At 41.6% G+C, this 24,534-nt stretch overlaps 1 protein-coding gene across 1 annotated transcript in view; it reads left to right on the forward strand.

The window, feature by feature from the left end:
* Positions 1 to 1,325: 1,325 nt before the first annotated feature.
* Positions 1,326 to 24,534, forward strand: part of dnajb13 (DnaJ heat shock protein family (Hsp40) member B13) — a 49,240-nt gene continuing 26,031 nt past the window's right edge. Inside the window, exons 1-3 of the mRNA XM_060826989.1 lie at positions 1,326 to 1,426; positions 18,181 to 18,284; positions 18,836 to 18,997. Of these exons, the coding sequence (XP_060682972.1) occupies positions 1,326 to 1,426; positions 18,181 to 18,284; positions 18,836 to 18,997 (367 nt within the window). The remainder of the gene's footprint in view (positions 1,427 to 18,180; positions 18,285 to 18,835; positions 18,998 to 24,534) is intronic.

Genomic DNA, 24,534 nt, shown 5'->3' on the forward strand with positions numbered 1-24,534 from the left:
GACCAACCCTTAGTAAGACCAGCAGCTGATTGACATCATGAACCTGAGCATGATACATGTGTAGGGAAGGAAGCTGATTGGTGAAATAATTTGGTGAATCATAGAATCACTAAAGTATGGAAAGAGGTCATTTGGCCCATCAAGTCTGCACTGACTTTCCAAAGAGCATCCCACCAATCCCCATATCCCACATTTACCATGGCTAATCATCCAATCTGTACATCTTTGGGATATATCTAGTGTTTAAAGGAAGGTCTTCAGTTTGTGTCTAGATCTCCAATATCGTTTTCTTTCTTCCCATTTTACTTTTCATACAAATAGTTGCTTAAATATAAGATTGATAGTGGTGCTTTTTTATTTTATAAAATCAAAATATCACAGTAAAGTGTAAAAGACAAGTGAATGAAGAATAATTGATTTATAAATTAAATCAAAATGATAGTGATATGCATGTTTGATAAATGTCAAAAGGAAGGATTGTCAACTGAAATGTCCCAGGTCACATGCAATATTTAAAATGGTGACAGCAGTGAGGACTTTGCCAGTTATAAGATCTGGGTGCCATACTGACTGCTACATGATAATCAAGTGCTGAACAACAATGTGTGTCAAGTTACTAATCTCATGGCGAACTCTGAGAAATGCACTAAATGGAACTTCTACATTTTGTATCTAGAAGTATAATAATTCTAAGTGTCCTACTTAATCAGAATAGGTTCATTTTTGTGTTGTTCTAATTGCTAGTAGGCATGGAGATTGTCAGGATTTAGTCAAGAGAGTCACTATGAACACATCTTTCAAACCATTAAGATAATTTCTAGTTGTACCTGACTAAAGAGGAGATCAATGTAGAATACAATATAGAAATGGAACCAGAAATTTAGTTTTATCTCTAAGAAAACCAAAACTTTTTTGTTTTAAGAAAGGGAATGCACCAGGATGCAAAGTAGTCCACTTTGGAAGTTTTGAAAATAAGGCGGCTTTTTTTTAGATTAGATTCCCTACAGTGCAGTCATAGGCCCTTCGGCCCAACCAGTCCACACCGACCCTCCAAAGGGTAACCCACCCAGACCCATTTCCCTCTGACTAATGCACCCAGCACTATGGACAATTTAACATGGCCAATTCACCTGACCTGCACATAAACATGCACCAAAAATTTTACAAGGTACAGACTTTATTTTAGCAATCAGATGTGTTCTTTTCAAAACGAAAGATTGTTCGCATTATATTAAATAATTTCAAAACATGGGACAATGATGCATAAACTATAGAAGAGCTGGTTTCTGCACAAAACAACCCTCCTTGGGAACTACAATTCCCAGATGGCCGTGCGCCGGTTACCTTGGAGACCGCAGTCGCTGCCGCCATCTTGTGAGACCGGAGGGTTGCCACGGCAACGGGCGCCGCCGAGGAAGACAGCGCTGTGAGGATTTGAGGAAAGCAAACATCCTTCAGAAGTTTAATATATACTGGGAAACTGCTGATCAGAAGATGGGTCAGGATTACTACACTGTCCTGGGCATTATTAGGAATGCAACGAACGCGGATATTAAGAAAGCGTGAGTGATTTTTGTTCGTCCTTTCCAGGCCCAGAGGAGCAGGAGTCGGTTATTTGGCCCAAACTTTGTTCCTCCATTCAGTCAGACCATGGCAGATTTGCCTGCTTTGTTTCCACCCGCATAAGCTAACAGAACTGGTCGTCAGACAATTTGCATCTTGGTGCATCCTCTCAAAACAACAAAATCAGAGCCTTTTAAGTTTAGGTTTTCCAGGAATTAAAGTAAAAATTTTGATCCCCATTCAATATTGAAACATTTTGGGACCCCTGTTGTATTCAGTGTCCAGGGTTCACTGGAAGATATCGTACTGGTTTGCCCCGTGCCCCTTCATATGTTTGGTTACACCAAATGCAATCAATCGCAGATTTTAAATTTTACAGCATAACGTAATTGTTATGTTGCAAATAGAGGTCATTTGGCTCATTGTGTTTGCAGTGGCACTCGAATTGTGCACCATGACTTAGTTCCATTCTCGTACCCTTTCCCATAGACCTGCACATTATTTTTAATCAAATAATCATATAATGCCTTCTCGAATGCCTTGATTGAATTTGCCTTCACCACACTTTCAAGCAGTGAATTCCATGTTCAAACCACTCACACATTCCATTCACTTAACTTTTACCAATCTCGTTAAATCTATGCCCTCTTGTTTTTGATATTTTACCAGGGGAGCAGCGTCTCCACGTCTACTTTGCCCAGACTTCTCATGATTTTGAATGTTTTATTCAAATCTCTTCTTACCTTCTGCTTCCAAGGAATCCATGGAATTCAGAACGCTGTGAAAGCCAGATCATTGAGCATATTTAAGACTGAGATAGATAGGTTCTTGATTGTCAAGAGGATCAAGGGATACCAGGAGCAAGCAGGAGGAGGGGCTCGAGAAACATGGTTGAATGGCGCAGCAGACTTGATGGGCTCAAGCCAGCAGATAAAGGGGGCGCAGTGGTAGTCTGGCGCACTGATCTATCCACCGCTGAAGCCAAATGCCAACTCAAGGACACCTCTTCCTACCGCCCCCTCAACCATGACCCCACCCCCCCATCACCAAACCATCATCTCCCAGACCATACAGAACCTCATCACCTCAGGAGATCTCTCACCCACAGCTTCCAACCTCATAGTCCAGAAATCCCGCACTGCCCGGTTCTATCTCCTTCCCAAGGTCCACAAGCATGACCATCCTGGCCAACCCATTGTCTCAGCATGCTCCTGCCCCATGAATTCATCTCTACCTACCTCGACACTGTCCTATCCCCCTTAGTCCAGGAACTCCCCACATACGTTCGAGACACCACCCACACCCACCTCCTCCAAGACTTCCGTTTCCCTGGCTCCCAACACCTCACCTTCACCATGGATATCCAATCCCTCTACACATCCATCCACCATGACAAGGGCCTCCAAGCCCTCCGTTTTTCTCCTCTCCCGACGTCCCCAACAGTACCCTTCCACCGACACGCTCATTCGTTTGGCCGAACTGGTCCTCACCCTTAACAATTTCTCCTTCGAATCCTCCTACTTCTTCCAGACCAAAGGGGTAGCCATGGGCACACGTATGGGCCCCAGCTCTGCCTGTCTCTTTGTTGGCTACGCGGAACAGTTGAGCTTCTGTAATTACACCGGCACCATTCCCCATCTCTTCCTCCGCTACATTGATGATTGTATTGGCGCCACCTCATGCTCCCGTGAGGAGGTTGAGCAATTCATCAACATCACCAACACATTCCACCCTGACCTTAAATTAACCTGGACCATCTCTGACACCTCCCACCCCTTCCTGGACCTCTCCATCTACATTAATGACGACTGACTTGACACTGACATTTTTTACAAACCCACCAACTCCCACAGCTACCTGGATTACACCTCTTCCCACTCTACCTCTTGCAAAAATGCCAACCCGTATTCCCAATTCTTCCGCCTCCACCGTATCTGCTCCCAGGAGGACCAGTTCCACCACAGATGGCCTCCTTCTTTAGAGACCGCAATTTCCCTTCCCACATGGTTAAAGATGCCCTCCAACGCATCTCCCGCACCTCCGCCTTCAGACCCCACCCCTCCAACCGTAACAAGGACAGAACGCCCCTGGTGCTCACCTTCCACCCTACCAACCTTCGCATAAACTAAATCATCCACTGACATTTCCGCCACCTCCAAAAAGACCCCACCACCAGGGATATATATTCCCTCCCCACCCCTTTCCATCTTCCGCAAAGACCGTTCCCTCCATGACTATCTGGTCAGGTCCACGCCCCCCCCACAACCCACCCTCCCATCCTGGCAACTTCCCCTGCCACCGCAGGAACTGTAAAACCTACGCCCACACCTCTTCCCTCACCTCCATCCAAGGCCCTAAAGGAGCCTTCCACTTCCATCAAAGTTTTACCTGCACATCCACCAATATCATTTATTGTATCCGTTGCTCCCGATGCTGTCTCCTCTATATTGGGGAGACTGGATGCCTCCTACCAGAGTGCTTTGGGGAATATCTCCAGGACACCCGCACCAATCAACCACACCACCCTGTGGCCCAACATTTCAACTCCCCCTCCCATGCTGCCGAGGACATGGAGCTCCTCCGGCTCCTTCACTGCCACTCCCTCACCACCAGACGCCTGGAGGAAGAATGCCTCATCTTCCGCCTCGGAACACTTCAACCCCAGGGCATCAATGTGGACTTCAACAGTTTCCTCATTTCCCCTCCCCCCACCTCACCCTAGTTCCAAACCTCCAGCTCAGCACTGTCTCCATGACTTATCCTACCTGCCTATCTTCTTTTCCACCTATCCACTCCACCCTTCCCCTGCTCCAACCTATCACCTTCATCCCCTCCCCCACTCACCTATTGTACTCTATGCTACTTTCTTCCCACCCCCACTCTCCTCTAGCTTATCTCTCCACACTTCAGGTTCTCTGCCTTTATTCCTGTTGAAGGGCTTTTGCCCGAAACATCGATTTCGCTGCTCCTCGGATGCTGCCTGAACTGCTGTGCTCTTCCAGCACCACTAATCCAGAATCTGGTTTCCAGCATCTGCAGTGATTGTTTTTACCTTGATGGACTGAATAGTCTAATTTCTGTTCGTATGCCTTATGGTCTAAAGTAAACAGTCCCAAAATTCTGCAATCTATTTTCAGAATAAGTAGTCGTTTGGTAATGCAGAACTTGAATATTGCTGAAAAAGGCACTTTGTCTTGTACTCTTCAGGACAAATCACAGCAATATCAATTCAAATGAAAAACTAACAGGTATACTGCATAAGAAGGAAGTGCTGATTGGTTGGCATCTGCACTTTGATTGTAGAGATGTTGCTATAGTGAATACTGATGGAGAGATTTGCTATAGTTGTTCAGAGGATTTAAACCTGTAAGGTTGTTGGGGTGGGAGTGGTGTGTAGTGGGGTGGGATCCAGGGAGATAGTGAGAAAAGACCTCAATCTGAGGCTGGTGCATTTGGAAAAAGGAGCAAGTCAAACAGTCAGGGCAGGTAGGAACAAAACAGAGAAGGATGGAGGACTGATAAATTAAACTGCATTTATTTCAGTGCAACAGGTAAGGCAGATGAACTCAGGACATGGTTGAAAACATGGAACTTGGATAGCATTGCGATGTGGCTTAGGGATGGACAGGACTTGCAGCTCAATGTTCCAGGGTATAGATGCTTTAGGAAGGATAGAAAGCGGGGTGTGAGACGAGGGGGAATTGCCTATTTGATGAGGGATAATACTATGGCTGTACTTAGAGGATGTTTTTGGGAATACATTCAGGGAAGTTATTTGGGTGGAACTGAGAAATAAGGAAGGGATGATCACCTTATTGGGATTGTACTACAGACCCTGCAATATACAGCAGGAAATTGAGAAACAAACTTAAAAGAGATCTCAGTTAGCTGTAAGAATAATAGAGTGCTAATGGTAGGGATTTTACCTTTCCAAACATAAACTAGGATTGCCATAGTGTTAAGGGCTTGGATGGAGAGGAATTTGTTAAGTGTACAAGAAAATTTTCTGATTCAGTACTGACAAGACCTACTCTTGGGAAATAAGGCAGGGCAGGTGACTGATGTGTAAGCAGGGGAGCAGTTTGGGACCAGTGACCCTAATTCAATTATAGGGTCATAGAGATGGATAGCATGGAAATAGGCCCTTCGGTTGAACCCATCCATGCCGACCAGATATCCCAACCCAATCTAGTCCCACCTGCCAGTATCCGGCCCTTATCCCTCCAAATCCTTCCTATTCATATAACCATCCAAATGCCTCTTAAGTATTGCAATTGTACCAGCCTCCACCACATTCCATACACGTACCACTCTCTGTGTGAAAAAGTTGCCCTGTAGGTCTCTTTTAATCTTTCCCCTCTCACCCTAAACCTATGCCCTCTAGTTCTGGACTCCTTGACCCCAGGGAAAAGACTTTGCCTATTTATTCTATCCATGCCCCTCATAATTTTGTAAACCTCTATAAGGTTTACAAAACCTTAGCCTCTGACGCTCCAGGGAAAACAGCCCCAGCCTGTCTAGCCTCTCCCTATAGCTCAAATCCTCCAACCCTGGCAACATCCTTGTAAATCTTTTCTGAACCCTTTCAAGTTTCACAACATCTTTCCGATAGGAAGGAGACCAAAGGAAGGCCAATTTTCATGGTATTAGGCAAAAACTTTCAAAAATTGATTGGGATCAGAAATTCACGGGTAAAGGGATGGCTGGTAAATGGGAAGCCTTCAAAAATGAGATAACGAGAGTCCAGAAACAGTATGTTCCTCTTAGGGTGAAGGGCAAGGCTGGTAGGTGCAGTGAGTGCTGAATGACTAGAGAAATTGCAGTTTTGATCAACACATTGTCAGGTATAGACAGCAGGGATCGAGAAAGTCCCTAGAAGAGTATATAGGTGATAGTAGTATACTTAAGAGGGAAATTTAAAGGACGAAAAGTAACTTTGAAGTAGCCTAGGCAAATTGGGTTAAGGAGACTCCAAAGGGGTTTTACAAATACATTAAGGACAAAAAGATAACTACGGAGAGAATCGGGCCCCTCAAGGATCAGCAAGGCCACCAATGTGGGGAACTGCAGAATATGGGGAGATAATAAACAAGTATTTTGCATCAATATTTACTGTGGAGAAGGATATGGAAGGTAGAGAACTTGGGGAAATGAATTGTGACATCTTGAAAAATGTCCATATTATAGAGGAGAAGTTGCTGGATATCTTAAAATGCATAAAGGTGGATAAATCTTTGGGACCTGATCATGTGTACCTTAGAACTCTGTGGGAAGCTAAGGAAGTGATTGCTGGGCCCCTTGCTGAGCTTTTGTATCATGAAAGCCACAGGTGAGGTGCCAGAAGACTCGAGGTTGGCTAAGGTGGTGCCACTATTTAAGAAAGGTGGTAAAGAAAAGCCAGGGAACTTTTGACTGGTGAGCCTGACATTAGTGATGGACAGATTGTTGGTGGGAACCCAGAGGGACATAATTTACATATATTTGTAAAGGCAAAGTCTGATGAGGGATGCGTGGAAAACCGTCTTTCCCGAACTTGAGATTTTGAAGAAGTGATGAAGAGGATTGATGAAGGCAGAGCAGTGGCATGCTCTATATAGACTTCAGTGAGGTGCTCAACAAGGTTCCACATTGTAGACTGATTAGCAAGGTTAGATTACATGAAATACAGGGAGAACTAGCCATTTGGATACAGAGCTGACTCAAAGGTAGAAGACAGAGGGTGATGTGGAGGGTTGCTTTTCAGACAGTAGACCTGTGACCAGCAGTGTGCCACAAAGATTGGTGCTGGGTCCACAGCTTTTTGTCATTTGTATAAGTGTTTTAGGGGTAAGTGAACATGGGAAGTATGCTTAATAAGTTTGCAGATGACACCAAATTGGAGGCAAAAGTTAGGACTGCAGATGCTGGAGATTAGAGTCGATAGTGTGGTGCTGGAAAAGCACTGCAAGTCAGGCAGCATCTGAGGAGCAGGAAAGTCGACATTTTGAGCAAAAGCCCTTCATCAGGAATGATGCCTGTTTGGGATTGGAACCTGGTACCTCTTACATCTCCACACTGTGTTAAGCCCAAAGTGAGCCTCATTCTTGATGAAGGGCTTTTGCCCGAAACATCAACTCTCCTGCTGCTTGGATGCTGCCTGATCTGCTGTGTTTTTCCAGCACCACACTTTTGACCAAAATTGGAGGTGTAGTGGACAGTGACCAGAATTCAATGAGACTTGAACAGATGGGCAAATGGGCCAAGGTGTGTAGACGGAGTTTAATTTAAATAAATGTGAGGTGTTGCATTTTGGAAAGGCAAATGAGGGCTGGACTTGTACACTTAATGGTAAGGTCCTGGAGAGTTTTGCTGAACAAAGGCATCTTGGAGAGTAGGTACATAGGGCCTTGAAAGTCCCAGGTAGACATAGTGAAGAAGGCCTTTCTTATGCTTGTCTTTATTGGTCAGTTCATTAAGTATAGGAGTTGGGAGATCATGTTGTGACTGTACAAGAGATTGGTTAGACTACCTTTGGGATATAGCATTCAATTCTGGTCTCCCTGCTATTGGAAGGTTGTTGTGAAACTTGCAAGGGTTCAGAAAAGATTTACAAGGATGTTTCCAGTGTTGGAGGGTTTGAACTATAGGGAGAGGCTTTATACGCTAGGGCTGTTTTCCCTGGTGTGTTGGAGGCTGAAGGGTGACCTTATCGGTTTATAAAATCATGAGGAGCGTGGACAGGGTGAATATCCAAGGTCATTTCCCCAGGGTGGGGGACTCCAAAACTAGAGGGCATATGGTTTAAGGTGAGTGTGGAAAGATTTAAAAGGGACCTAATGGGCAACTTTTTCATGCAGAGATTGCTGTGTGTGTGGAATGAGCTGCCAGAGGATGCGATGGAGGCTGGTACAATTCCAGCATATAAAAAGGACCTACATGAGTATATGAATAGGAAGGATTTAAAGAGAAATGGGCAAAAGTTGGCAAATGGGACTGGATTAATTAAGAATATCTGGTCGGCATGGATGAGTTGGATCGAAGGGTCTGTTTTCATGCCGTGTGACTGTATGAGTCTGTGATAGTATTTGTTGCATGTGTGAAGAATTATGCTGATAACCACTTTAGTATTGTTAGTCAGACGTTTGGTGCACTTGAATATATAAGTATACAGGCCCTGTTTGTTGTAACAGTCAGAAAACTGTGTCTATTCCAACTCAACAAATTAAGTAACAGCTGTCTGCTGGTTAATTTCTCAGGGCAATACCCTGAAGAATCAGAGTCAACCTGTCTCAGTTAAAGTTTAAACAAAGCCTGGTAGTTGATGGCCAATCATTATTATTTGGCACATTCTCCACAGCGATGCCACCATCAATCTGCTTGCCAACCAATCATTATTCTCCTCTCATGTGGTCTAACTGTTGATTTTCCCATGAATCGGTATTTTCTTGCAATTGTTCTGTGAATCCAAGACAAAATGTGTCATTACTGAAGTTTCTCATTGCAGAAATGAGAATGATCTAGCATTAACTATCCTTTGTATAAGAGTGTTCCACACTTCTATCACACTTTGTGTGGAGAAGTATTTTCTCATTTCATGCTTGAACGATCTGGTTTTAATCTTCATGCTACTTGCCCATTCATACACTTCCCATTCAATGAAAATAGTTCTCTTTATTTACTTTATTTACTCCACTTACTATTGTGAACTTTTTATCAAGGCATTTAAGAAGTGGTTAATATGAAATTTGATACCCCAGGTTTGATAAATAGTGGCATAATGCATAAAAACAAAGAATATGATGGAACTTTAGCAAATATTGGTTCTGCCTCAACTTGTGTATTGTGCCCAATTCTGAAATTTATACATTAGAAAGCATATGAAGGCTTTAGAGAAGGCAGAAAGAAGATTTAGAAAGATGTTTCTGGAATTGGTTGATTTGATTACATGGATAGTTTCACAAAACTATGGCTATTTCCCTTAAAGAAGGTAAGACCGACAGATGATTTGACAGATGGTCTTGTAGAAATAAATAGAGGGAATCTGTTTATCTTGATCAAAGGGGGAGAACTGGAGGTTACTGATTTAAAGTGAATAACAAAAGAATCAACAACATGAGGTGAAATATTTACACAGCAAGTGTTTACAATTCAAATACATTGCTTGAGAGGGAGATGGAGACAGATTCAATCATGACTTTGAACCAGAGGAGAGAAAAAAAATTGCTACAAGGAAAGAGCTGGGGAGTGGAACTAGTGAATTTACTCTTGCAGAGAGCTGGCATGGACATAATGTGTTGACTGGCCTCTTTCTGTGCTGTAACTGATAATATGAATTTATCATTGACTCTTTTGAATTTCGTGGAATACAATCTTATTTTGTGTAACTTGTAATCATATCTTAATCCTTGGATTCCAGGTAACATTCTAGTAGTTCCATGCTGATATCCCACCAATGCAAACGTGTCTTTCCTTGGCTGTGGGTCTGTTCTGAAGAGGGTTCACTGGATGTTAACTTGCTTTCTCTCCATAGATGCTGCGAAACCTGCTAAGTTTCTCCAGCAATTTCTGTTTGTATGTCAGGTGGAGGTAGACCTGCTTATATTGTGGTGCAGGAGTGTGAGATTAAAGGCAATCGTCACCACTTTCCCTACACCCTTAAAATATTTCCTTTTTTTATGATTCACATTTTATGACACTATCAATTGTGTAACAGCAAAAGAAAAGAGGTATAGTTTAATTCTCTTCCATTTTGCATTAATGTATTAAGGTACCATATCACTTGCGTGAGTTTTTAACACAAACAATTTTTGGCCCATTTAGTAAAATTATTCTTCATGAATTGTATTTATTAATGAACTAATTTTTGTCATTCAATTTCTATCCCCATCTTGCTTGAAAGTGGGAATCTAAACATTTGCTTTCTCTTCTTTTGTAGCTCCACTTTCCTTTGACTTGACTAATTTCTATATATTTTGCAACAATTGCAGGTTTCTTTGATAACTAATTAGTACAAGCTGATAATAAGTGAGGCTAGCAAATGGAATTAGTTGTATCAAGTATCGTGTTCAATAAGCATGTATACATGCCCACTGTCAAAAATCACACGACACCAGGTTATAGTCCAACAGGTTTAATTGGAAGCACACTAGCTTTCAGAGTATCGCTCCTTCGACTATCACCTGATGAAGGAGCGATGCTCTGAAAGCTAGTCTGCTTCCAATTAAACTTGTTGGACTATAACCTGGTGTTGTGTGATTTTTGACTTTGAACATCCCAGTCCAACACCGGCATCTCCAAATCATGCCACTGTCGGCATTTCACAATATTCCTACAGGATTGTCTAGATATAAATGGTGTTGTTGTAATCAATAATTTTAATATCACCTGTAATTCAAACTTATCTCAAATTGCTCTAATCATTGTTGGCACATAAGCATAGTAGTATCCATAGCTATTGAGCTAGTGCTCACAATTGGCATGACACCTGCATTTAGATATGTTATCGACTGAGAAGAACAAGTAGAAAGGAGCAGATTATATCTTGTCATTCTGAGGATTCCATTGTGCAAGTAATGGCACTATTCTAGACTGCAGACCATGTTTTGAAATCCTTCCAGGCTCCTGCAGCCTTATCACTCTCAGACATCTCGTGTTCTGTTAGTTTTGCCCACTTGAGCATTCCCAATTTAAATTACTCCATTGTGAGCTGTGCCGAGACCCTAGGTTTTGGAATGCCTCCCTCAAACCCTTCTGCCTTTCATCTTTCTTTTTTCTCCTTAGCATGTTCCTTAAATACATATATCTTTGAGCAAGCTTTTGGTCACAGAGTCATAGAGATCACAGGTAAAGGTCCTTTGGCCAATTACCTCGGTGCCAGTCAAAGACAACCGCCCATCTATTATAATCCCATTTTCCAGTACTTGGCCTATAGCCTCATATGTTTTGGCATTGCATGTGCACATCTAAATACTTCTTAGATGTAATGAGGTCTTCTGCTTCTACCACCCTTACAGGCAGCAAGTTCCAAAATCCCACCACCATCTAAGTGAAAAAGATTTTCTTTATATCTACTCTAAACATTCTGTCCATTGCTTTAAATCTATGGCCCCAATTATTGATCTCTCCATCAAGGGGAAAAGCTTCTTCCTCTCTGCCCTATCTAAGTATCTCAGTCAAGTCCCCTCTCAATCTTTTCTGCTCCAAGGAAATCTACCCCAATCTGTCCGATCTTTCTTCATAACCGAAACTCCGTTGCCAGGCAACATCCTGGTAAATCTCCTCTCCCTCCCTCTCCACTGCTATCACATCCCTCCTATAATGTGAATTCCAGAATTATACATAACACCCCAGCTGTGATCTAAGCCATATTTTATACAGTTCCAGCATCATGTTCTTGCTCTTAAACTCTACGCTTTGATTAATAAAAGTAAGTATATCATATGCTTTCTAAATGCATTATCCATCTGTCCAGATACTTTAAGGGACCAGTATACATGGCACACTAAGATCTATCTCATCCTCAGTGCATTCCAGTGTCCTACTATTCATCGTGAATTTCCTTGTTTTGTTTCTCCAACTCAAGTGCATCACCTCACATTTATCCAGATTGAATTACATTTGCCACTGATTGCTCATCTGACCAACCCATTTATATCCTCCAGTCTAAGGTTATCCTCCTCACTATTTACCACCCCATAAATTTTTGTACCAGCTTTGCGAACTAATGGATCAACTCTTCTACATTCAAATCTAAACCATCCATATAAACCACATATAGCAACGACTCTGACACTGACCCCCTGTGGGAAGCTACTGGGCACAGACTTCCAGTCAGAAAAACACCCCTCAACCATCATCTTCATCATCATCCTATTAGTTCACATGTGCCTGAAATTTGCCTTCAAATTTACTTTTCTAGAGTCATAGATTCATAGAATCAGAGAAATGTATTGCACGGAAACACACCCTTCAGTCCAACTTGTCCATGCTAACTAGATATCCTAAATTAATCTAGTCCCATTTGCCAGCACTTAGCTCATTTCCTTCTAAACCCTTCCAATTCATACATCCACCCAGATGCCTTTTCAATGTTGTAATTGTACCAGCCTCAACCACTTCCTCTGGCTGCTCATTCATTACACCCTTTTTGTGAAAAAGTTGCCCCTTTTTAAATCTTTCCCCTCTCACCCTAAACCTATGCCCTCCAGTTCTGGTCTCCCCCAACCTAGGGAAAAGACCTTGTCTATACTTCTTTCTGACTGTTAGAGGGGGGCCTCAAGTATAGTCCCAGCAATATGATTGCTCCTTTTTGGATTTTTAAAAATATATATTTAGTGAAAAATAGATTTTTAAATTTGACACAATACCATAAGTACCATACTTGTGAGAAAATCCAAGGAGATATGCTCCATAACAATCTTCCACCAACCCAACAGGCCTGGGGAATTTTTGGATACCCAACCTAACAAAATATTCTTTCTTGTGTAGAAAGTAAGGATGTTGAAAAGATTTTCTTATGCACATCTACAGGGAACACACTGAGCATGTGTGTTTGGGTCCTTCTCCACCTTTACACCCAAAATCCCTTCCATTGCACCTGCCACAGCACTCCAGTGTGTTTGAAGCCTACCACAGGAACAGAGACAATGGGTAAAATTGCTCAACCAACCTTGCAGTTGGGACATGTTGAAGATACCCCTGGTTTAAATTTTGACAAATGATCCAGAGCCAAACTGTTCCAGAGTATAAAAAAGGTACGGCCACTCAACTCAGTCAAAGATCTTCTCCGTATCTACAGAAATCACCAATCCCTGTATTGACTTGTTGACACACCTGAATTACATTAAGCAGCCTCCTAATATTATTGGAGGATTTGCAGCCCTTTAGGAAACCCGTCTGGTCCTCTTTGACAATAGAAGGTAACACAGTCTTCAGCCTTAACACAAGAGTCTTAGAGAGGATTTTGAAGTCCACATTTAAGAGTGAAATGGGTCTGTATGAAGCACAGTCCTCGAGGACCTTACCTTTTTTAAGAATAAGCAAAATATTGGCCTCTCTTAGAGATGGTGGGAGACAATCATGACTGTATGAGTCATTGAACATGTTAAGATCGGGCCTGACAAGATGTTAATAAATTCCTTATAGAATTCACTGGGAAGTTCATCAGGGCCAGGCACTTTTCCACTCTGAAGCTGTTTCACAGCCTCCTGCAACTCTTGGTTTGATAAGTGGGCATTGAGAAAAGACTTAATTGGGGGTCATGCCTGGGTGCTTCAGATCCTTGAAAAAGGACTCCCTCTTGGCCCACCCATCCTCACAACACTCAAATTGGTATAACTTTGAGTAAAATCTCTGGAATGCTACATTAATCTTTTTGGAATCACATATTAGGTTCCCAGACCCTTCCCTAATTAACGTAATGGCTTGAGGGGTGCTCCTTTTCCAGGCGAGATATGCAAGATACTTGCCTGGCTTGTCACCATGCTCATATAACCTTTGCTTTGCAAAGGTAAGCTCCTTTTTTCTGTCGCCGTGAGCACATAATTCAATGCAGACCGCTGAATCGTAACCCTCTGTAATTTGACCAACAGGGGCATGTCAAAGTAAGCCTTCTCAACTGCTTTCAACTGTGCTTCGAGGAGACATTGCTGTTCGTCCTTCTGCCACTTCCCTTTGGCACAGTAGGAAAGAACTAACCCTCTGGCATAGGCTTTGGCAGTTTCCGAAAGGATGGACGGGCTACTAACCGAGCCTGAGTTAATGTCTAGGAATGCCTGAAATTCCCTAGAGAGTACTCCACAAACTTATCCTTAAGGATAAAGGGATCCATTCACCAATGCCTTGGGTCTACTGCAACGTCCTTAATCTCAACCAACAGGTACATTGGTCCATGATCAGAGATGATAATATTACCAATCGTACAAGATGCCACCAAGTCCAGGGTTGCCACAGGGGTCAGAAAAAATCAATCCTGGCACAACATTGTGTGGATTGGAAAAAAACGTAAAATCCCTGTCTGTAGGGTGGAGACACCTCCAGATGTCCACCAATCCTAACTTCACACACAGATCTGCTAATTGTTTAGTTTGTACAGTAGGTATTGGGGGGCCTTTGTGGGATCCATGAGACAATTAAAATCTCCTCCTATAATGATATGCCGAGACTCGGGATTGATCAATTTAGAGAATGCATCTACCAAACATCTGGTAGATGGGCTGCAGGGCAATAAACATTCAAATTACTATATTTCCCCCCCTCCCATTTATCAGGGCTTTGAAAATTAAAAACCTCCCGTGTGTGTCTTTAACACATTCTAGTAACTTAAATGGGAGATTCCTCCTAACCAATATAGCCACTCCTCTACTTCTGGTATTAAAAGATGAAAAGTAAAGCCGATCAAAGCCATTCTGCTGTAGTTTCAAATGTTCCCCTATCATGTAACAAAGCAATATCTACCTTTTCCTTTCTAAGACTCGAAGGTACCTCCTCTTAATTGGTGAGTGACTCCCCTTGATGTTCCAGGTACATCATTTAATCAAGTCATTAGCTATAACCTTCTGCATTAACATTTAGATTCCAAACAGGAGGAACTCGAACCACAAATCATTAAGCCTTAGTGTCGCAAGATCTTCAAACATAAAAATTACATAAACTAAAACCACTACAATTAATAAACCTACAAAGCTATCAAAGACGATTTAACAACAAAACCCAAAAACAAACACATAAAGTGCCAATGGTGCTGAATAGGGGAATTCACCACCTGCCCAAAGGGAGCAACTATACATCCCAAAACCCAACTTCCCATCATGCTACCAAATCTGCAGCCCAGCCATTTAAATACCTGAACTGGCATAAGCTGCCTGTAAGTAGGCATCTAGCCATCCCAACCATTTTCCCTCCTCCTAGCTAGAGCTGCACCCCAAACACAGGCAGAAAGGAAAGAAAATACACCTTGGAATAGCAATGTGAATAAGGAAATTTTGAAAATAAAAGGGTAGGTACCCCACTCATCCTTCGGTCTAACTTAACTTGGAAGTTGAAAGTACACATCTCAAACATCGCCAAACAAAGTTTAGACCAGTACATTAGCAGTAAAAAAGATAGGAAAAGAAAGCTCTGACCGGACTTCCTCTTTTTTTTAAAAGAATAAACAAAGACATACCCAGACAACACTACCATTTGTACATATTAAATTGTTCAGATTAAGTTAATTTGTCCACAAAGTCTCTCACCTTCTTTGATGTGTCAAAGAGATGTACAAATCATGCTCCTCGGATGCTGCATGACCTGCTGTGCTTTTCCTGCACCAGCAGTCCTCACCTTTGCCAAATCCATCTAAGGTGATCCAAAGCACCGCCGGATATCTCAGAGTACTGGATCCCAAGCTCCCTCAGTCTCCTCTTGACACCGTCATTGGACTTTCTTTTCTGGATCACCGCTACTGAGAAGTCCTGGAAGAACATGGTCTTAGAGCCCTCATAAATTAGGGCCTTTAGATCCTTCCCCTAAATACTGAAAGCTTCCACGATTCTCTCCTTATCTCTATAATGATGAAATTGCACCAAGTTAGGACAAAGACGTTGATCCAGACCTGACTTCCACGCCGTGACCTGGTGAGCCCTCTCGATCTTCAAGCCTCTCATTCCAGCCTCCAAGTTGAGGAATTTCAGCAACCAGTCCTCAATAAATTCCACCAGCCGCTCACCTTTCTTAGCCTCTAGCAGACCAAAGATCCGAATGTTTTTCCTCCTGCCCTGTTCTCAGGATCATCAACTTGCTCAAGCAAATTACGAACCTGCGTCTCCAGGGCTTGGATCCTATACTTGGAGGAACTGGTATTAACTTCCATTGGTGGTCTGGGTAGGGCGAGTTAAAAGCTCGTCCCGCTTGCGCTGAGGTGCGGAGCTCTGCAACGCAATCTTCCTAGATTGCTGCCATCTTGGATCCCTCTTTTATGGTTTTTAAGATCTACCCATATGGCTTCATTTGAAGAGACTTCTAATGTCATCCCTTCTTACTGTTATAGTAGTTTCCCTGGTCATCTAGTATAATATGTGGCTCAGATTCAGATTCTGTTTGATAACATTTGCAAAGTGCCTAATGATGCTTTGGTATTCTAATGGAACTAATATGTATAAGTTGCTGTAAGGTGCTCCACTTCCATTTCATACGTTTCTCCCAGATTTAAATGAAGTTATGTTTTTAAAAAGGAGCCAATTTAACCAGTCTGTCTTGAATTAACAAAAGGAGTAAGTTTATCAATTATTAAATGCAGGAAGGATCAGTAATACAACACACATAACATAGCCATTAGAAATAAGAGGTGAGTCTAAAAAAATAAAAGAAATATATTGATCAGTATCTGAATTATTTGCAAAGAGCAATAGTTTAACCCTGCAGCCAATGGAGGTTACCAGTAGCATTGACATTGGTAATGCACAATCAGCTTCACGATTCATAGTTTTATACATTGTTTGAGATTCTGTAGTTCAGATGCCTTTCAATTGTGATTGAGTTCTGACATTCAGAATGACAGATTATCCTTTGTTATTCTTCTTTTAATTGGTTTTCAGCATTCAAAGTGAGAGTGGGTCTTCCTTTGCCTCCAAAGCAAGGGTAACTAAGGAATGGTTCTTTGATTTCAACTTTCACAGAATGGTAATGCTCAAACCCAGAATGGTACACAAGAGCATTCAGTCCCTTAATTAACTTTAGTAGAGCGGAAACTGCATTTTTAATACTGTCTCTATGTATTTTTCGATACATAAAATGTCTGCATTTTAGGACATAGGGTGTAGGCTCACTGTTAAGATGGGCAATCTGCCTCTCATTATCTTTGTACTTGGAAAAAATCACAGTCCACTGTTTACCAGGCGATTTAAGTTTAAGTTTAAGGCATTTAAAATTTAAGTTTCAGGCAATTTAAGTTTCCCAGGTGATTTAAATGTGCTTCATGAGCTTTATACAGGACTTTGCCAGATAGTCACTGAATTTAAATCTAAATTTTTCTTTAACAATTCTTCTTTTGAAAACAACACACTGTGACTAAACATATCTATAAATGCTTTCAGGTTCTGATCCATTGTCACAACAAGTATTGTGTTCAATGAACATGTATATGTGCCCACCATCAGCATTTTACAAAATTTCTACAGGGTTGTCCCCACGTATGTTGCAACTTAAACATGAAATCTGTGACTTCATGTACTTTCATTCTAACTTTTACTTTGTTACATGTCACAAGTAAGGCTACTGTTCTTTATCTTTCATAGAAAATAAACTCAGCAATGAATTTGATCACAAAATAATGGTAAAATTTAGAGATTCAATATAATGAAAAGGAATTAAACACATGTAGTCAACTTGAGGAAGTCTTTATTTTCCAATGAAGGATCATTTGGCTAAGGTGTTAACTCTGTTTCTCTTTCCACAGGTGAGGTCAGGCCTGTGGAATACTGATAGCATTTTCTGCTTTTATTTCTGTCTTTATTTGAACTATTTTTCAGTTGTAATCAGGTTTCATGTGTTTTGTAGGATGGCATGTATGAAAGTGGACAGTGCGTTTCTCCTTAAACCTTTGTGGAAATAAATGGAAACGGAGATGAATTTTACTGATAATTTATATCTGTCATATAGATATCGTAAATTGGCACTGAAATACCACCCAGACAAAAGTTCAGATCCATGTGCAGAGGATAAGTTCTTACAAATTGCAGAAGCGTATGATGTTCTAAGTGATTGTAAGTATTGTAATTTTTATGAGTGGGAGCTGTAAAAATAGGGAAAAAAATGATCAGCCAAAGCAAGCCAAATGTTTTTGCAAATTTGGTTCATGTTAACATCATTACCGTAATACGGTTACTATGATATATTTATAGTATGCTGTCTTTGTACTGTGACCAGAATCTCCCCAAGGGTTTGTATTTTGTGCATTATTATTGTACTTATAACTTGATTATAATTAATGTTTTAGAACAACTGCATACTGATCCAACGTGCCATCTCCTGAAACACACAGAAGTATTCAGAAGTATTCCACTTGATGCCTAATTTCAGTCGTTGGTAAACAATAACCTTATTTGCTGTATTATATCGGGATGATATATGGTACATTGGGGGAATATAGGTAAAATCTACATAAATAAATAGATCCTTACCATATGCCAATCTATCACACAGATTAACTTACTAGGTTTTCTAAGTAAGTTTAGTAGGATTGAGAATTACAACATTTTAAAAGTTTAGAAATTCAGATAAATTGAAATGTGAGAAATACTCAATTTTTTTTCAGTAAAAAAGAAAGCAACCTATGATAAATTTGGTGAGGAGGGTTTGAAAGGAGGGATTCCTATTGAATTTAGTGAAACTGGCGCTTGGACAACCGGATATACCTTTCATGGAAATGCCAACAAAATCTTCAGGGACTTCTTCGGTGGAGATAATCCATTTGCAGGTACTTACATTAGCATTTTAAATAACAATAAGTAGTAATATTAACAAAGATTACAACATGCATTATCTACTGGATTAGAAACTAGAAATATATACTTATCGGTAACAATTTGTAAAAAATATACACTATCAATTCATGTCAGAATGTATTCTCTTCTTTGCAAAGAAATAACTTTTTTATATAGTGGTGTTCATGGCCTCAGCGTATCCAATGTAGTAGTATTGGGTAGCCTCTTAGCTTGAAGAAAATATTTTCCACTATTTCCTTATAAATTGAATTATGACATTTGTGCCTGCCTTCAGTACTTGAATGACTTCATTCTACTGCAGCAACCAGACCTCCATGCTGAATTCAAGACTTGGTTTGCATGGAGTGCCATCTAGTTTTTTGCAACTTCTCTTGTATTCTGCTGTTTTAACTCTAAGAAGCTAGATCATCTGCAATTTAGATTAGATTCCTCCAGTGTGGAAACAGGCCTTTTGGCCCAACCAGTCCACACCAATCCTCCGAAGAGCAGCCCACCCAGACCCATTCCCCTACATTTACCCTCGCACCTAACACTACAGGCAATTTGGCATAGCCAATTCACCTAACCTGCACATCTTTGGACTGTGGGTGGAAACCAGAGCAAACCCATGCAGACACAAGGAGAATGTGCAAACTCCACACAGTCACCCGAGGCGGGAATTGAACCTGTGTCCCTGGTGCTGTGAGGCAGCAGTGCTAGTCACTGAGCCACCGTGCTGCTGCTCAATAAGGGTAGATTTTCCTACTCCTTGATAGCAGTCCTCTGATACACAAAAACTGTGAAGATTATTTCCTTAAAATTAGAAAAATTGAGATATGATTTAATTAGGCTTTTTAAGATTATTATGGGGTTTGGTAAGGTAGCTACAAAACTATTTCCTCTGCTGGGGAATTCAGAACAAAAGGAATATTATCTTAAACTTACAGCTCGGCTTTTCAGGAGATAAAATGAGGAAGACATTTTTTTCACACAAAGTGTAATGGACATCTGGTACTTTTTTCCAAATAGCTATGGAAGCTGGGCCAATTGAAAATTTGAAAACTAAGATTTGATTACATTGATTTTATCAACAATGTGGACATAACTGGAACTGTGTGCTATGTCTGCTTTTTGTTTGTTTGCCTTCTCTGTCAGAATTATGATTAAAATTCTAAGTCCTAATGGTATATATTTAAAACAAATGAAATTTATCCAAAAAAGTGTGTAAAAAACTGAACAAGAGAGGTATTTAAACAAGACTGTTTATTCCCGAAGATCTTTACAGAAGGTAGGGAATCAAAAATACTAATTTTTAACTTAATCAGTGCAGTAATTAGGAGAAGTTGCTGACTTCCTTAAAAACTCTTCTCCAGCCATCGAGAAATTGGTTTGGGCTAAAAATTTCAATTCCTTTCAGTCAGACTGTAGCCCTGATTTTTGCTTCTGGTGTAGGAATGCAAATTTGATGTCCCCACATTTCGAATCAGTTAGGGAATCAAGGGTTCTGCAGAGAAGGCAGGAAATTGGAGTTGGATGATTATTAGGTCAGCCATGATCTCATTGAATGACAGAGCCAACTTGATGGACCAAATGGCCTATTTCTGCTTCAATGTCTTATGGATTTGAAACAATCACGTGGACCTAGTGTAATGATGTGGTAACTTACATTATTCAATTCTGACCAGTCGGATTCTATTTGTAAAGTTGTCCAATCAACTGTGAAATAGTTGTGTTTTATACAGAACTTGATTATTAATATTGTTTTTTATGAGATACAATATTATTCTTCACCAAGTTTTTATTTCAAATTGATTCTATTTTTGTTTTATACAGAATTTCATTATTAATATTTTTATGAGCTTCAGCACTATTATTCGCCAGCTATTTATTGAGAATTGATTCTATTTCAGATTGACAACCTCCTCTGTCATACATCCTACCTGGCAAAGAATGGATAAAGCAACACTCTCTCCAGCTGAAGATTGCCACTATCATTGTTCACCCAGCATAAATTCTGCTCCATCTTTAAACAGTTCTCAAAACCCAAAATGACTCGACCAGCTTCCCTTGATGTCCATTGATTTTTTTAAAAAAAGATCATTTTAACAATTTTATTCCCTCTGTAAAATGACATTGTGTGTTTCTACACTAAAAGTGTTCTATAAATAGAAATTATTATTAGATGTCAATCCAAGTCAAATGCTATCCATTAATGTGTCACCTTGTCAGCTGCATGCTGCCAGGCACACAGTGGTGATATAATTCAATCATTGACCGCTTTGTTTTGGAATCTAGGAACAAATAGGATACAGGGCTTTGCTGAGCCAATGTTGATAGAAACTAAAGTAGGTAACATGTCAGTTCCACTCAAAAGTGTCATGTCCCTTGGTGATGCAATGACATTAATTAATTCTAATAAATAAGAGACATTTTCAAATGTGATATTTTCCTATGTCTCTAAATGAAGCATGTTAGTATTAAAAGATATTTCACGTAGTCCTAGGTTAAATGCATCATAGAGCAAAATAAACCTCTTTATTCTGTTCTATCAATGTGTTTAATCTGAACTTAAAATAGTTTGCTTTTGCACCAGTGTCAACACGTGAACTTCAGTGCCCACTGCAAGGCAGGTTTGGAAGCAGGGAGCATTTATTTGAATAAGGTAGAATGTGTAAAATTCACTGACTTCCTGCCTCTGCTTAAACCCAATTATTGACTAAAACTGAACATAGTACACCAGGTGTGGTCTCACTAATGCCTTGTACAGTTGCAGCACCACTTCCTCACTTTTACACTCCATTCTTTTAGCATTAAATGCAAACTTTCTATTTGCATTACTAGCCCGTTGTAGCTGCATACTAGTTTTTTGTAATCCCTGAATGAGGATTCCTCTGCATCTAGCACTTTGAAGTTTCTGTCCATTTAGATAGAGACATTGAGATTGAGAATTGTTTAAAGATGGAGCAGAATTTATGCTAGGGTGTACAATGATAGTGGCAATCTTCCCTCCTTTTTTTCTTCCAACCAAATGGATAACCTCACACTTATCCACATAATTTCATCTGCTAAATTTTAGCCCATTTCCCTAACCTATCCATGTCCATTTATCAATTTCTTATTTCTTTATTCAACCTTACTTTCTGATCTATTTTAGTGTCATCTGAAAATTTGGTTATAGTACCTGCTATCTCTGCATCCAAGACATTGATATATAATAAGCAGGTGGGGCCGAAGTACCAAATCCTGTGGAACCCCACTATTTGATTAGATTACTTACAGTGTGGAAACGGGCCCTTTGGCCCAACAAGTCCACACCGACCCACCGAAGCACAACCCACCCATACATTTACCCCTTACCTAACACTACGGGCAATTTAGCATGGCCAATTCGGAGGAAACCGGAGCACCCGGAGCAAACCCACGCAGACACGGGGAGAATGTGCAAACTCCACACAGTCAGTCGCCTGAGACGGGAATTGAACCCGGGTCTCTGGCGCTGTGAGGCAGCAGTGCTAACCACTGTGCCACCGTGCCGCCCACGACTTGCCAACCAGAAAAAAGACCTATTTATTTCAACTTTGCTTTATGTTATTCTCATAGAATCTCTACAGTGTGGAAGCAGGTCATTTGGTCCATCTTGTCCACACCAACTCTCCAAAGAGCATCCCACCCAGATCCATCCTCTTACCCTATCCCAGTTACGCCATATTACCCACAGCTAATGCACCTAACTTGCACATCCCTAGACACTATGGGGAAGTTAGCATAGCCAGTCACTTTCCCTACAGATCTTTTAACTGTGGGAAGAAACCGGAGTACCTGGAGGAAACCCACACAGACAAACTCCATGCAGACAATTGCCTGAGGGTGGAATCGAACCTGAGTCCCTGGCGCTGTGAGGCAGCAATGCCAGTCATTTTGCCACCATGCTGCCCCTTTTGGTTAGCCAATCCTCTTCCCAAGAGAAAAAATACCTCATATCCCATGTGATCTTACCTTGTGTATTAACCGTTTGTGCAGTTCCTTGTCAAATCTCTTCTGGAAATCCAGATACAACACATCTACAGGATCCCCATTATCCCCTTTGCTTGTTACATCTTCAAAGAAGACTAGCAAGTTAGTCAGATATGATTTACCCTTCATCAAATCATGCTGACATCGATGTACTATGTTTTGACTTTCCAAATGTCCTGTTACTATTTCCTGAAGAACATTCTGAAAGAATGCTGAGGCAGGGAAACAAAAGTAAAAAATCACAAAGCACTGACACTCTCATTCGTTTGGCTGAATTGGTCCACACCCTTAACAATTTCTCCTTTGAATCCTCCCACTTCCTCCAGACAAAGGGGTAGCCATGGGCACCTGTATGTGCCCCACCGGCACCACTCCCCACCTCTTCCTCCGCTACATTGATGACTGCATCGGCGCCACCTCGTGTTCCTGCGAGGAGTTTGAGCAGTTCATCAACTTCACCAACACATTCCACCCACACCTTAAATTCACCTGGACCATCTCTGACACTTCCCTCCCCTTCCTGGATCTCCATCTCCATTAATGACGACCAACTCGACATTGACATTTTTTACAAACCCACCCATTCCCACAGCTACCTGGATGACACCTCTTCCCACCCTACCTCCTACAAAAATGCCATCCCATATTCCCAATTCCTCTGCCTCCGCCGTATCTGTTCCCAGGAGGACCAGTTCCACCACAGAACACACCAGATAGTCTCCTTCTTTAGAGACTGCAATTTCCCTTCCCACGTGGTTGAAGATGCCCAACAACGCATCTCATCTACCTCCCTCACACTCACCCTCAAACTCCACCCCTCCAACCGTAACAAGGACAGAACCCCACTGGTCCTCACTTTCCACCCGCATAAACCACATCATCCGCCGACATTTCCGCCACCTCCAAACGGACCCCACCACCGGGGATATATTTCCCTCCCCATCACTTTCCGCAAAGACCGTTCCCTCCATGCCTACCTGGTCAGGGCCACCCGCCCCCAACAACCCACCCTCCTGTCCTGGCACACTCCCCTGCCACTTCAGGAATTGCAAAACCTGTGCCCACACCTCCTCCCTCACCTCCATCCAAGGCCCCAAAGGAGCCTTCCACATCCATCAAAGTTTCACCTGCACATCCACCAATGTCATTTATTGTATCTGTAGCTCCCAATGCAGTCTCCTCTACATTGGGGAGACTGGATGTCTCCTCGCAGAGCGCTTTAGGAAACATCTCTGTGACACCCGCACCAATCAACCCCACCGCCCCTTGGCCCAACATTTCAATTCCCCCTCCCACTCTGCCAAGGGCATGCAGGTCCTGGGCCTCCTCCACCACCACTCCCTCACCACCCGATGCCTGGAGGAAGAATGCCTCATCTTCCGCCTCAGAACACTTCAATCCCAGGACATCACTGTGGGCTTCATCAGTTTCCTCATTTCTCTTTCTCCAGTTCCAACCTTCCAGCTCAGCACTGTCCTCATGACCTGTCCCACCTGCCATTCTCCCTTCCCACCCA

The sequence above is a fragment of the Hemiscyllium ocellatum genome, chromosome 6 (genome assembly GCF_020745735.1).
Source record: "Hemiscyllium ocellatum isolate sHemOce1 chromosome 6, sHemOce1.pat.X.cur, whole genome shotgun sequence".
Taxonomy (NCBI): domain Eukaryota; kingdom Metazoa; phylum Chordata; class Chondrichthyes; order Orectolobiformes; family Hemiscylliidae; genus Hemiscyllium; species Hemiscyllium ocellatum.